The sequence below is a fragment of the Megascapheus bottae genome, chromosome 31 (assembly GCF_031878675.1).
Source record: "Megascapheus bottae isolate mThoBot1 chromosome 31, mThoBot2.hap1, whole genome shotgun sequence".
In the NCBI taxonomy this organism is placed as follows: Eukaryota; Metazoa; Chordata; class Mammalia; order Rodentia; family Geomyidae; genus Megascapheus; species Megascapheus bottae.
The window spans coordinates 8,019,101-8,032,615 of NC_143539.1; the positions used below are offsets into that span (position 1 = coordinate 8,019,101).

A 13,515-nucleotide genomic window follows, 5' to 3' on the forward strand; every position below is an offset into this window, starting at 1 on the left:
AGCACTCTACCACTAGGCCAAACACCCGGCCCCCAATAATGAGTTTTAAAAATCTAAATGTGTAGCATTGAAAGGTGGCTATCACATACGTTGAGTGGTATGTAAGAACTACATAATGGAAGCTTTATTATTGTTATTGTTAAAAAAGACACTTAAATGCAATCTGTGATGTTGTTTCTGTGAGAAGATCAGTTTGGAGACGGTGCCTGTGGCTCATATCTACAATTCTAGCTATCAGAAGCTGAGATCTGAGGATCATCGTTTAAAGCCAGCCTGTAAAGGAAAAGTCTATGAAAGTTTTTTTTTTTGTTTTTTTTTTTGCCAGTCGTGGGCTTGAGCTCAGGGCCTGAGCACTGTCCTTGGACTTTCTCAAGGCCAGAGCTCTACCACTTCCGGCTTTTTTCTATGTATGTGGTACTGAGGAATCGAACCCTGGTCTTCATGCATGCTAGGCAAGCACTTTAACCACTAGGCCAAACTCCTGGCCCCAAGTCTATGAAAGTTTTATCTCCAATTAATCACAAAATGCCAGAAGTAGAGATGTAGCTCAAATAGCAGAGTGCTAGCTCTGAGCAAAAGGCCCTGAGTCCAAGCCTAGGTACTGGCACTATTTAAAAAAAAAAGCTCAACTTGGATGGGGAATGAAATTAGGGACACCAAAAACAGACACAGGAAGAATGGCTAGAAAGCTACAACAGTGGTCTGGGTGACATAATTCTTTGACTAAAGTGACATGAAAAATTAGAAGAAAGAGTACATATTACAGAAGTATTCAGGAGATAGGATTACAGGGCCTGGTGACTGGCTGGATTGGGTCTGGAGAATGATAACCCTACATGAATTCTCTGATGATGAGTAAGATGTGCATGTTGCCTGAAGCTCTTCTTGCATTCCTTACATTCATAAGGTTTCTCTCCAGTGTGTATCCTCTGATGTTGGGTGAGAGAGCCACAATAACTAAAAGCCTTCCCGCACACATTACATTCATAGGGTTTCTCTCCTGTATGAACTCTCTGGTGTTGGGTGAGGGATGAGTCATTGCTAAAAGCCTTTCCACATTTAAGGCATTCATAGGGTTTCTCACCAGTATGGACTCTTCGATGCTGAGCAAGGTAAGCAATCTGGCTAAAGGCTTTCCTACATTGCTGACATTTGTAAGGTTTCTCTCCAGTATGAATTCGATGATGCTGAGCAAGGTGTGAATTCTGGCTGAAGGCCTTTCCACACTCTTTACATTGATAGGGCCTTTCTCCCGTGTGGATCCTCTTATGTACAGTAAGGTATGCACGCAGGCTAAATGCTTTCCCACACACGCTGCAGTCGTAAGGCTTCTCTCCAGTATGGACTCTGTGGTGCTGGGCAATAGAGGACCTATTGCTATATGCTTTCCCACATATAATACATTCATAGGGCTTCTCTCCAGTGTGAACCCGTTGATGTTGGGCAAGGTAAGCAAACTGGCCAAATGTTTTCCTACATACATTACATTCATAAGGCTTTTCTCCAGTGTGAACTCTCAGATGCTGAAGAAGATGTGCATTCTGACTGAAGGCTTTATTACACTCTTTACATTCATAGGGTCTTTCTCCAGTATGGATTCTGTGGTGTTGGACAAGGTTGGATCTCTGACTGAAGCCTTTCCCACATTCTACACATGTATAAGGTTTCTCTCCGGTATGAATTCTTCGATGAAGTGTGAGGGATGAGCTCTGGGTAAAGACTTTTTCACAGTAATTACATTTCAAAACTTTCTTCCCTGCATTGATACTCTTGGGTTTATTTGCCACAAGTGCTTTTTTGAAGGTGTTCTTTCGTGTGTCATGGTTACATACTTTCTCCTGTTTGGGGATTATCTGTTGTGAGGGAAGCAGAGTGTTCTGATAGAATCTTCCCCAATAGTTGTTATATTCTTGTTCTTGTTTTTTAATAACCGCTTCTTCAAAAGTGACTATCTCTTCTTTACAACTTGCCTTCTCATTTCCAGGTTGCCTTTCCAAATATTCTTCACATTTGCACTCTGCTTTGAAGCTGCAGTAGTCAAGGTCAATGCCTGCTTCTTCTCCTATTACCTTCTGAGATGACTGTGCTTGACAAAGCTCCTGCTTAGGGGTAAATTCTTCAGTCTCACCCATAGATTCCCAGCCTGAAAAGTGAAAGTAAAAAACACGTCTACTCTATTGTACATTCATGAATGTACTTGTGTAACTCAAGTATGCATTATTCTTGGGCAAGGGGTTGTAGGAGGTTGGTCATGGGGCTTTAACTGTGGACCTGAGCACTGTCCTTGAGCCCTTCAGCTCAAGGCTAATGCCATTCCACTTTAAGTAAGAGAACTTCTTCCAGTTTTCTGGTGGTTAATTGGAGGTAAGTTTCTTGGGCCAGGAGCATTGGCTCATGCTGTAATTCTAGCTACTCAGGAGGCTGAGATCTGAGGATCAAGATTCAATGCCAGCCCGGGCACAAGGACCCGTGACTCTTATTTCCAATTAACCTCTAGAAAACTGGAAGTGGGGCTTTGTTCAAGGGTAGGGCAGTAGCCTTGAGCTGAAGATCTCAGGAGTATGCTCAGGCCCAGGAGTAGGGTGGTAGCCTTTTGCTGAAGAGCTCAGAGACAGCGCCCAGGCAAGTTCAAGCCCCACGACCAAAAAAATAAAAAAGTTTCAAAAAAAGTTTCAGGGTCATATACACAGAAAAAGCTGCAAAAGTGGTGCTGTGGCTCAAGTGGTAGACTTCTAGCCTTGAGAAAGTCCAAGGACAGTGCTCATGCCCTGAGCTGAAGCTTGGGACTGCCAAAAAAAAAAAGAAGAAGAAAAAAAAAATAATCTCAGGGACTTTACTGCTAGGGCTGGCTTTGATCTGTGGTCCTCAGCTCACATTCTCCTCAGTAGTTAGTTGAGGAGGGTTTCTTGATATCTCAGGTCATCCTTCTCCATTTTTCACTTACTTGAACACAGGCCTTTGGTCACCTGTCCATCAACTATCCAGGGTTCTTTTCCTTGTTCTAATAAGGAGATCACCACTGGCTTTGAATTTGAAAGTCCTGTTCGAAGGAAAAAATGTAAGACATTGTTACCTGATTAGTCCCAGGATTCGTATATGGTCTACTGGTGATGAAGGAAGAGATGCCACTTTAGTGGTAAGATAATTTTTCTTTCTTGTTTTCTGCCAAGGGTCATTAGGATTGTTTTCTTTTTTTCTCTTCCTTCCTTCCTTGTCAGTCCTGGGGCTTGAACTCAGGGCCTGAGCACTATCCTTGGGCTTTTTCCTCAAGGCTAGCATTCTACCACTTGAGCCATTTCCAGCTTTTCTACATATATGGTACTGAAGAATCGAACCCTCATCTTCGTGCATGCTAGGTAGGGACTCTAACACTAGGCTAAACTTCCAGCCAATCATTAGGATTTCTTTTCTTTTCTTTTTTTTTTTTGTGGGTCAGGGGGCTTGAATTCAGCCTGGGCACTGTCCCTGAATTCTTCAGCCCAAGGCTACTACCCTACCCCGAGCCTGGGCAGTGTCCCTGAGCTCTTCAGCTCAAGGCTAGCACCCTACTCTTGAAGCCAAGCCCTGCTTCCCATTTTCTACAGGTTAACTGGAGATAAGTCTCAGGTCCTTTTGTACCTGGGCTGGCTTCGAACGCTGATCCTCAGATCTCAGCCTCCAGAGTAGCTAGGATTACAGGTGGGAGGTACTGCACCCGGCCCGTCATTAGGATTTTATAGCATTGTTCAAAATTACGGATAGAGGCAGACAGTATGAGCCAGTTACTAAAATTTAATGAGTTTTTTGGACATTTCATTAAAATATACTAAAACTTTTTTTGGGGGGGGGTCAGTTGTGGAGCTTGAATTCTGGGTCTGAGTGCTGTCCCTGAGCTCTTCAGTTCAAGGCTATTGCATTACTACTTGAGCCACAGCGCCACTTCCAGTTTTGTGGTGGTTAATTGGAGATGAGAGTCTCATGGATTTTTAGTGCCTGGACTGGCTTTGAACTGTGATCCTCAGATCTCAGCCTCCTGAGTGTCTAGGATTATAGCCATGAGCCACTGGCACCTGGCTTATACAAGAACTTTTTAGGACCAATCAATGAATGATAATTTTATGTTTCATTTTATATTGTTTCTTTGTTCAAGTTATAATTTTATATCGCATGGGTAGCAGAAAGCAGGAACAATTCTTTTTTTTTTTTTTCTTTTTCTTTTTGCCAGTCCTGGGCTTGGGCTCAGGGCCTGAGCATTGTCCTTGGGTTTTTCTCAAGGCTAACACTCTACCACTTGAGCCATAGCACCACTTCTGTTTTTTTTCTATGTATGTGATTCTGAAGAATCAAACCTGGGTCTTTGTGCATGCTAGGCAAGCACTCTACCACTAGGCCAAACTCCTGGCCCCTTCCCCCCCCCCTTTTTTTTTGGCCAGCTTGGGGGCTTTAATTCAGGGCCTGAGCACTGTCCTTGCACTTTCTTGAAGGCCAGCAGTCTACCACTTGAGCTATAGCACCACTTTCGGCTTTTTCTGTGAATGTGGTACTGAGGAATTGATCCCAGGTCTTCATGCATGCTAGGCAAGCACTCTACCACTAGGCCAAACTCCTGGCCCCTCCCCCCCCCTTTTTTTTTGCCAGTTTGGGGGCTTTAATTCAGGGCCTGAGCACTGTCCTTTCACTTTCTTGAATGTGGTACTGAGGAATTGATCCCAGGTCTTCATGCATGCTAGGCAAGCACTCTACCACTAGGCCATGCTCCCAGCCCCAAATTCTACTCTTTTAAAAAAATTGAAATATTTTATTAATACTAATTTTTTAATACCATATTTCAAATGTCAAGTTGAACAAATAAGTATTCAAAAATCGGATCTCTATATTCAATCACCGGCACATAATTTTTTTTTTAACACAAGCAACTTTTGGTTTTGTTTTGGTTTTGGTTTTGCCAGGCATGAGGCTTGACTCAACACCTGATAACAGTCCTTGGGTTTTCTCAAGGCTAGTGCTCTGCCTCCTGAGCCACAGCATCACTTCCAGCTTTTCAATGTACATGGTACCGAAGAATTAAACCCAGGTCTCTGTGCATGCTAGGTAAGCACTCTACCACTAGGCCAAACTCCCAGGCCCTGACACATAGATTTAAGAGCAAATTTAAAATTAAGCTGAGAGTTTGTATGTTATAGATACATATTGATCTATATAATATTATGTGTATAGAGTTATATCCCATCATAGATTTTTATGTCTATGTAGTTATATCTCAAAGGTCATGTCAATGACCCTGAGTACTCAAGTATTATACTGTTTAGTTCTAATATCCACATATCAAGGAGAACATGCACCTCCAAAATTCTACTTTTGTTTTCAAAAATGTTTGACGTCTGCCAGATTTTATATTTTGTTAGGTATAATAAACTTGTACTTCAGCTTTCTATTGAAGGTGGCCATTTCTGACTCTTCCCATGGCATTCCAACTCAAACCATTCCTTAGAGGAAATGAGGGGTAAAAATTCAACTGTTTACTTGCAGCAAATAATTCTCAATAGAGAAAGGAGACACCCTCCAGGATAGAGTGTAAATTAGGGGAAGGAGGTGGGAGCTAGTTATTCTTACCCACTGAAACCAGGTTGCTGAAATTTTCCAACATTACTTCTTTGTACAAGTTCACCTGACCAGCATCCAGGAATTCCCATTCCTCATGAGAGAAGTCTATAGACACATCCCTGAACGTCATAGATCCCTGAAACAATAAACATACTTTTGCAATGAAAAAGGGAAAAGATGGTAGGAAAAGCGAAAGGAGAAGGCTTGATCTCCAGCAAAGGACAAAGTAAGGTAACAGAGGGTTGGCTACCTGACCACAGCAGAACAAGGCATCATTCTTGTATATGGAAGGACAAGCTCAGGAATGGAACTGCTCAAAGGCAGGAAACAGAAAGCATTAGGCTCAGTGAATGGGTTTCTTTGCCTTTCTTAAGTTTCTCTTTAACTTTCAATGAGTTAAACTGTGATGTTTTTTAAAACCTTAGGCTTTCTCCCCTCCCCCTTGCGCTCTGTTGTGGCTCTGTTAGTCCAGAAGAAGGCTGGTTTTCAGTCAAGACAAAGAGATGGTCCTGCCAGGCGCTGGTGGCTCATGCCCATAATCCTAGGTACTTTGGAGGGTGAGATCTGAGGATCATGGTTAGAATCAGCCAAGGCAGAAAAGTCTGTGGGTCTCTTATTTCCAAAGAAACATCAAACAGCCAAAGTGGAGCTATGGCTTTAGTGATAGAGTACTAACCTTGAGAAAAATGCTCAGGGACAGAGCCCAGGCCCTAAGTTCAAGCCCCAGAACTGACACCAAAACATAAACAATATGAAAGTTGGAGAATGTTAGGGAAAAGTACACTTTCTCAAAGCTTCCAGAAACAAAATGTAGATCATATAAAAAGAATTTCAGGAATAAGAATGATAACTTCTCATTAGCGCCATTTGAAACAAGAAGAAAACAAAGCAATTCTTTTTCTACTATTGTAAAGGAAAATGATAGGGATAGGGAAGATGTGGCACAAGTGGTAGAAGGCAGCTCTGCGCAAAAAAGCCAAGCAAGAGTACAAGGTTCTGGGGCCAGGAGTTTGGCCTAGTAGTAGAGTGCTTGCCTAGCATGCATGAAGGCCCAGATTCGATTCCTCGGTACCACATACATAAAAAGCCGGAAGTGGTGCTGAGGGTCAAGTGGTAGAGCTCTAGCCTTGAGAAAATCCAAGGACAGTGCTCAAGCCCTGAGCTTGAGCCCAGGACTGGCAAAAGAAATAAATAAATAAAATAAAAATAAAAAAAGAGTACAAGTTCCGGAGTATAATTCCCAGTACTATCACAGCCATTCACACAAGAATCCAGTGGATCGCAGCCAGTCACTGGTGTAGGTAGGAATCTAGCTAATCAGGGGCCTGAGATGTAAGTATCAAGGATTGCACATAGCCTGAGCTTCTCTGCAATTAATTACTAAAAAGCCAGAAGTGGAGGGAGCTGTGGCTCAAGTTGTAGAGTGCCAAAATTAATACTATTTCCTATTTTTTTTTTTTTGTCAGTCGTGGGGCTTGAACTCTGGGCCTGGACGCTGTCCCTGAGCTCTTCAGCTCAAGGTTACTGCCCAACCCTTCGAGCCACATCATTACTTCTGGTTTTCTAGTGGTTACTTGGAAATAAGAATTTCATGTTCTTAAGTGCCTGCGCTGGCTTTGAACTGTGATCCTCAGATCTCAGCCTCCTGAGTAGCTAGGATTACAGGCATGAGCTACTATGCCCGGCAATATTTATTTATTTTTCTTTCTTTCTTTTTGTGGGTCATGGAACGTGAACTCGGCCTGGGTGCTGTCCTTGAGCTCTTCAGATCAAGGCTATTGCCCTACCTTTGAGCCAAGCCTCACTTCCAGTTTTCAGTTTTCTACAGGTCAACTGGAGATGAGTCTTTGGTCCTTTTGTGTCTGGGCTGCCTTTGAACCTTGATTCTCAGTTCTCAGCCTCCTGGGTAGCTAGGATTACAGGTGTGAGACACCTCTCCCAGCTTATTATATCTTATTAATATAAATTATTATTATTTGCCAGTCCTGAGGCTTGAATATAGCGTGTGGGCACTGCCTTGGACACTTTTTGCTCAAGGTTAGCACTCTGCCACTTCAGCTACAGTGCCACTTCCGGCCTGTTTTGTCTATGTGGTACTGAGGAACTGAAGCCAGGGCTTTATGCATACTAGACAAGCACTCTACCACTAGGTCAAAATCCCAGACCCTATAAATTATTTTTTTGTAGTGAGTACTAGGATTTGAACTCAGAGCTTTGTGCTTGCTAGCTCTATTTTGAGCCGTTTTGATATTTGGCTCAGGCAATCCTCATATTTTTCGATTCCCATTGTAGCCAGAAGGACAGATATGCACCAACAAGCCCAGCTTCTTCCCTTTAAATGGATGGATTCTCTCTTTCTTTCTTCTTCTTCTTCTTCTTTTTTTTTTTTTGCCAGTCCTGGGGCTTGAACTCAGATCCTGACAATTGTCCTTGGACTTTCTTCGGGCTAGCACTCTACCACTGGAGCCACAGAACCCCTTTCAGCGTTTTTACACATGTGGTACTGAGGAATCAAACCTAGATCTTAGTGCATGCTAGGCAAACAGTCTCTCACTAGGCCAAACTCCTGGTTCCTTTTACACACTATTCCTTGATTTTGGACTCCTTGATTTTAGACTCCTATGTGCAAACAATGTGACCAAGTATTGGTTGATAAGGAGTTCACAATGCTTCCTGCCTGCGCTGGCTTCTAATGCAATCCTTCCTATTTATGCCTCTTATGTATGTAGGAATAGCAGTGTGAGACACCAGCATAGGATTTAACATACATTCTTTTATTTATTTATTTTTTGCCAGTCATGGGGCTTGAACTCAGGGTCTGGACCCTGTCCCTGAGCTTCTTTTGCTCAAGGCTAGCATTCTACCATATGAATTACAGCAGTACTTCTGGCCCTTTCTGTGTATATGTTACTGAAGAATTGAACCTAAGGCTTTATGCAAGCTAGGCAAGCTGCCACTAAGCCACATTCCTCATGTCCTTAACATAAATTATGTTAGCAGAAATTTCATTCTATTACTTAATAAAGATTTTGGATTCAGACATTTTGCTAGAGAAATCCCATGATCCTTTCTTTTTCTTTTCTGTTTTCTTGTTGTTGTTTGTTTTCTTTTTTGCCAGTTCTGGAGCTTGAACTCAGGGTCTGAACATTGTCCTTGGGCTTTCTCAAGGCTAGAACTCTACCACTTGAGCCACAGCAATACTTCCGGCTTTTTTTGGGTATATAGTACCAAGGAAATGAACCCAGGTCTTTGTGTATGCTAGGTAAGTACTCTACCACTGGGCCACACTCCCGGCCTCTTTTCTTTCTTTCATTTATTTATGTTGTTTTTTTTTTTTGGCCGGTCCCTGGGCTTGATCTCATGGCCTGAGTGTTATCCTTGGGCTTTTTCAAGGTTAGAGGCCTACCACTTGAACTACAGCACCACTTCCGGCTTCTTCTATATATGTGGTATCAAGGAATTGAACCTGGGTTTTCCCACATGCCAGACAAGTACTCTACCACTAGGTCAAACTTCTGGCTCTATGATCCTTTCTTAAAGAAAGTATACCCCTTTCCCTAAGCATTTTCCATTCTTCTGTGCCTTACTTATATTCTTTGTATAAAGATGTAATCATAATTAAAGTTATGCATTGCTTAGCATCTGGGCTCCAAGCTTCAGATATGTGGGATGTTTTGGTGAATTACTGAACCTGAAGCAAGGTCCTGGCAAACTGTCAGTTTTTGGCAGGTGGGAACCGAAATTTGTGCTGTCATCCGAAGGGTAGTCTTGTAGGACTGAGGCCATTAACCTCTAGGTCTCTATCAACAATCGAGAGTGTGGAATTGAATTATAGAATGCCCAGCCAATGTCCAAAAGAATTGGTAGTTGTTGGCATTCTCATCGCACAGGAGAAACTCATGAGGTTGTTTTTTTGTTTTTTGAAATTCTGGTCCGGGGACTTGTTCTCAGGGCCTGGGAACTGTTCCTGAGCTCTTTTTGCTCAAGGCTGGTGCTCTACCACTTGACTCACAGCTCCAATTCTGGCTCTGTTAATCAGAGATCAGAGTCTCATCCACTTTCTGCCAAGGCTGGCTTTAAACTGTGATCCTCAGATCTCAGCCTCCTGACTAGTTATGATTACAGGTGTGAGTTCCCAGCACCTGGCTGAAACTTTTGTTTAATTACAACTTGAGAAGAATAAGGGAAATGAGAACAAAAACATGAGAAGGGGTAGCAATGATTGTTAAGAAATGTACCTTCTAAGGGCCGAGAGTTTGGCCTAGTGGTAGGATACTTGGCTAGCATGCAGAAAGACCCGGGTTCGATTCCTTGGTACCACATGCATAGAAAAAAGCTGGAAGTGATGCTGAGGCTCAAGTGGTAGAGCTCTAGCCTTGAGAAAGTCCAAGGACAGGGCTCAGGCCCTGAGCTCAAGCCCAGGACTGGCAAAAAAAAAAGAAAAAAAGAAAAAAAGAAAAAAAGAAATGTACTTTATATCTGGCCAATATAATGTAACCCTTTTATTAATTATAATAAAAACTTAAAAAAAGAGTAAGTGCAGAAAATGAGCCAAGGACAATCTCTAAAGTGACAATGCTGAGAATTTTCCTTGACAATGCCATGCACAGTAGTTAAAACTACCTACAAGTACCAAGCAGACTAAACAATTGTACATAGTATGGTAAAAATCACATAAAATGTAAAACAGAAAGTCCTTGAAAGAATGAAGGAGGAAAAAGACAAATGCTATTTTGAAGAAGGGCTAAAGAAAAGACACTGAGGGACTGGGAGTTTGGCCTAGTGGTAAAGTGCCTGCCTAACATGCATGACACTCTGGTTTGGATTTCTTGGTACTGCATACACTGAAAAAAGCTGGAAGTGGTGCAGTGATTTAAGTGCTAGAGTGCTGGCCTTAAGGAAAGCCTAAGGATGATGCTCAGGCCCTGAGTTCAAAGCCCAGGACTGGCAAAAAAAAAAAAAAAGAACAACACTGACATAAGGATACACAAGTAGATCAATGGAATGAGATAATCAAGTTATAAATATACTCATTCACATATGGACACTGAAAATTCTTGCTGCTTGGAAAATTGAGTATTTATAAAACTAATGGGGTTGGAAACTGACCCCCATTTCAAAGCATAACAACAACCAGTAGATTCAATATCTGATTAAAAAAAATAAGTAGAAAAGTGAAAGCTTTTGACATCATTGGAGGCAAATATTTGCATGACTTTAGGACTGAAAATATCTTAAAATATAAAAAGAACTAGCAATAAAGAAATGTTGGCAGTTTGGCCTAGTGGTAGAGTGCTCACCTAGCATGCACGAAGACCTGGGTTCGATTCCCTGGTACCAAATACATAGAAAAAGCTGGAAATGGTGCTGTGGCTCAAGTGGTAGGGTTCTAGCCCTGAGAATGCCCAAGGACAGTACTCAGGCCCTCAGTTCAAGTCCTGGGACTGGCAAAATAAAAAAAAAAAAAAAGAAAAAGTAAAAGAATCGATAAGCTTAACATTATTGAAATTCTAACTTCTGCTCAGAAAGTCATCCTAATCCAAACAGTAGGAAAATACAATCAATAAGGTACCCATAAATATCATTTATGAATTAATAATAAATTAATGTATAAAAAATTTCAATGTCACTGGGCACAATGGCTCACACTTGTAACCCTAGCTACTCAGGAGGCTGAAATCAGAGGATGGTGGTTCAAAGCCAGCCCGGGCACTAAAGAACAAGAGACTATTATCTTCAATTAACCACTAGAAAACTGGAAGTGGGGCTGTGGTTCAACGGGTAGGGTGGAAGTCTTGAGCTGAAGAGCTCAGGGACAGCACCCTGGCCCAAGCCCCATAACCCAGACACGCACACAAAAAAATAATAACATGTATAAATAAATCTGATGTTTGCAAAATAATGAGTAGTCCAAAATTTTTTTTCATGATAATTTTGTTTTTTGAAATCCCCAATCTTTTTTTTTTTTGGTCATTGTGGGGCTTGAACTCAGTGTCCAGGTGCTGTCCCTAAACCTCTTTGTGCTCAAGGCTAGTACTCTATCCCTTGAGCCACAATGCCACTTTTGGTTTTGGAGTTGTTAATTGGAGGTAAGAGTCTCATGGAGACTTTTCTACCTGGGCTGGCTTTAAACTGTGATCTTCAGATCTCAGCCTTCTGAGTAGCTAGGATTACAGGGGTGAACCACCAGCGCCTGGCTCATACTTTCATTTTAAAGATATATAGCTTTTGGGGCTAGGAGTTTGGCTTAGTGGTAGAGTGCTTGCTTAGCATGCACGAAGATCTGGTTCAATGCCTCGTTACCCCATGTACACTGAAAAAGCCGGAAATGGTGCTGTGGCTCAAGTGGTAGAGCTGTAGCCTTGAGAAAGCCCAAGGACAGAGCTCAGGCCCTGCGTTTAAGGCCTAGGACTGGCAAAAATAATTAATTAAATAAAAAATATATATATCTTCCTAAAAACATGATGGAAATTTGGTTTGTTCTCTTAACTCAATGTTGTTCCCCAGGCAAGGTACACTGACCATTATCCCCACCCCACCCCGTACCCAGGGGGACTTTCCTGAAATTCCCAGACTACTCTCCAGCCAGGAATCTTTATCTAAATGTGAAAGCCCACCTCTTACCCCCACCCAGCCTCCATACCTCCTGTCTCTTTACTCTCCTCTGGTCACCAAGACAGCCGTCTTCAGCTTTCCATTGAAGTTTATCTGGTCTATTTAGATGGTACTCTACTTTTTTTTTTTTTAAATTCTAATACCCTCAGGACACCATTTCCTAACCAAAACATACTACTTTCACTCAGCAAGGAGAAGCGAATAGAAGTCAAGTCCTTTTCCGCCCAAATACGTGACGATTCCATATATGGAGGATATTAGTTTTTTTTTGTTTTTGTTTTTTGTTTTTGCCAGTCCTGGGCTTGAGCTCAGGGCCTGAGCACTGTTCTTGGACTTTCTCAAGGCTAGAGCTCTACCACTTGAGCCTCAGCACCACTTCTGGCTTTTTTCTATGTATGTGGTACCGAGGAATTGAACCTGGGCGGGTCTTCATGCATGCTAGGCAAGGACTCTACCATTAGTCCAAACTCCTGGCCCAGGATATTAGGTTTTAATACTAAAAACAGGTATGCTTTTTCCGATGGGGAGGTTATAAGGACCTATATTGTAGTGATATGTCATGAAGCAAGCATTTTCAAATGATTGCAAGCAGAAATGAAATTCCACCACACCTTGGATATTACTTGTAGACGTTTATCACTCATTCTTTTCTCTTCTGGGCAACTCACCTGCAGCACCTGGAAGAAGAAGCAAAATAACTATAAGAGATCACCTTTCTTTTTCCGCATCCAAGGAAGTCATTACCAGTCCCATCCTCATTTTGTACCACAGTGAATAGTGGAGAGGTGAGAAGCATGGGGGCAGCTTGTCCAAACTCAGGGTGTCTAGGACCGGCTGTCCAGGACAAGAATCTGGCTGAACCTCCGAGCGGTCGCTTGGGGACACGGTAGTGAGGTCTCACGGCCACACAGGTGACAAGGAGCTCTGTGCTGACATCTATAGATATCAGTGTGTTACAGACACACCTGCAAAATGACCAGACCTCCACAGCCACAGTCCACGATCTCCCTCCTAGCGAGACATCCCATCGCACATTCATCCCGAGGGCCCCAGCTTCCCACAGGACACCGGTGTCCTCACCTGAGGCCCTCGTGGTCGTGCCAGATTGCAACTTGGAGACCTAAGACAGATCCTCTGGGGACTGAAATCTCGCATCCCTCTGAACTAACCTTGGAGTTCCGGCGAGAAGAGCCACCGTGCCCTTCGGCCTTCTGGGAAATGTAGTCCCCTAGCGCCTCACCTGGACGCTCCGGCCACGCCGACTCAAGGCAACGCTCGAAGTCCGGAGTCGGCTCAGGTTCTGAGCGCGTCACAAAC

The 13,515-nt window shown here is 42.7% G+C and overlaps 1 protein-coding gene across 3 annotated transcripts; it reads right to left on the reverse strand.

Moving 5' to 3' along the window:
• Window positions 1-703: 703 nt before the first annotated feature.
• Window positions 704-13,460, reverse strand: Znf570 (zinc finger protein 570). Of its 3 annotated transcripts, XM_090322620.1 has the most exons (5): window positions 13,368-13,460; window positions 12,810-12,875; window positions 5,593-5,719; window positions 2,945-3,040; window positions 704-2,143 (listed from the first exon to the last, which is right to left on the reverse strand). In XM_090322620.1, the coding sequence occupies exons 2-5, from the start codon at window positions 12,840-12,842 to the stop codon at window positions 786-788; spliced, it is 1,614 nt and encodes a 537-aa protein (XP_090178746.1). In that variant the 5' UTR covers window positions 12,843-12,875; window positions 13,368-13,460; the 3' UTR covers window positions 704-785. The 3 variants fall into 3 exon arrangements, with proteins under 3 accessions (XP_090178746.1, XP_090178747.1, XP_090178748.1); XM_090322621.1 differs by lacking the exon at window positions 5,593-5,719 and having other exon boundaries at window positions 13,368-13,385; XM_090322622.1 differs by lacking the exons at window positions 2,945-3,040; window positions 5,593-5,719; window positions 13,368-13,460 and having other exon boundaries at window positions 12,810-12,869.
• Between the last annotated feature and the right edge of the window lie 55 nt (window positions 13,461-13,515).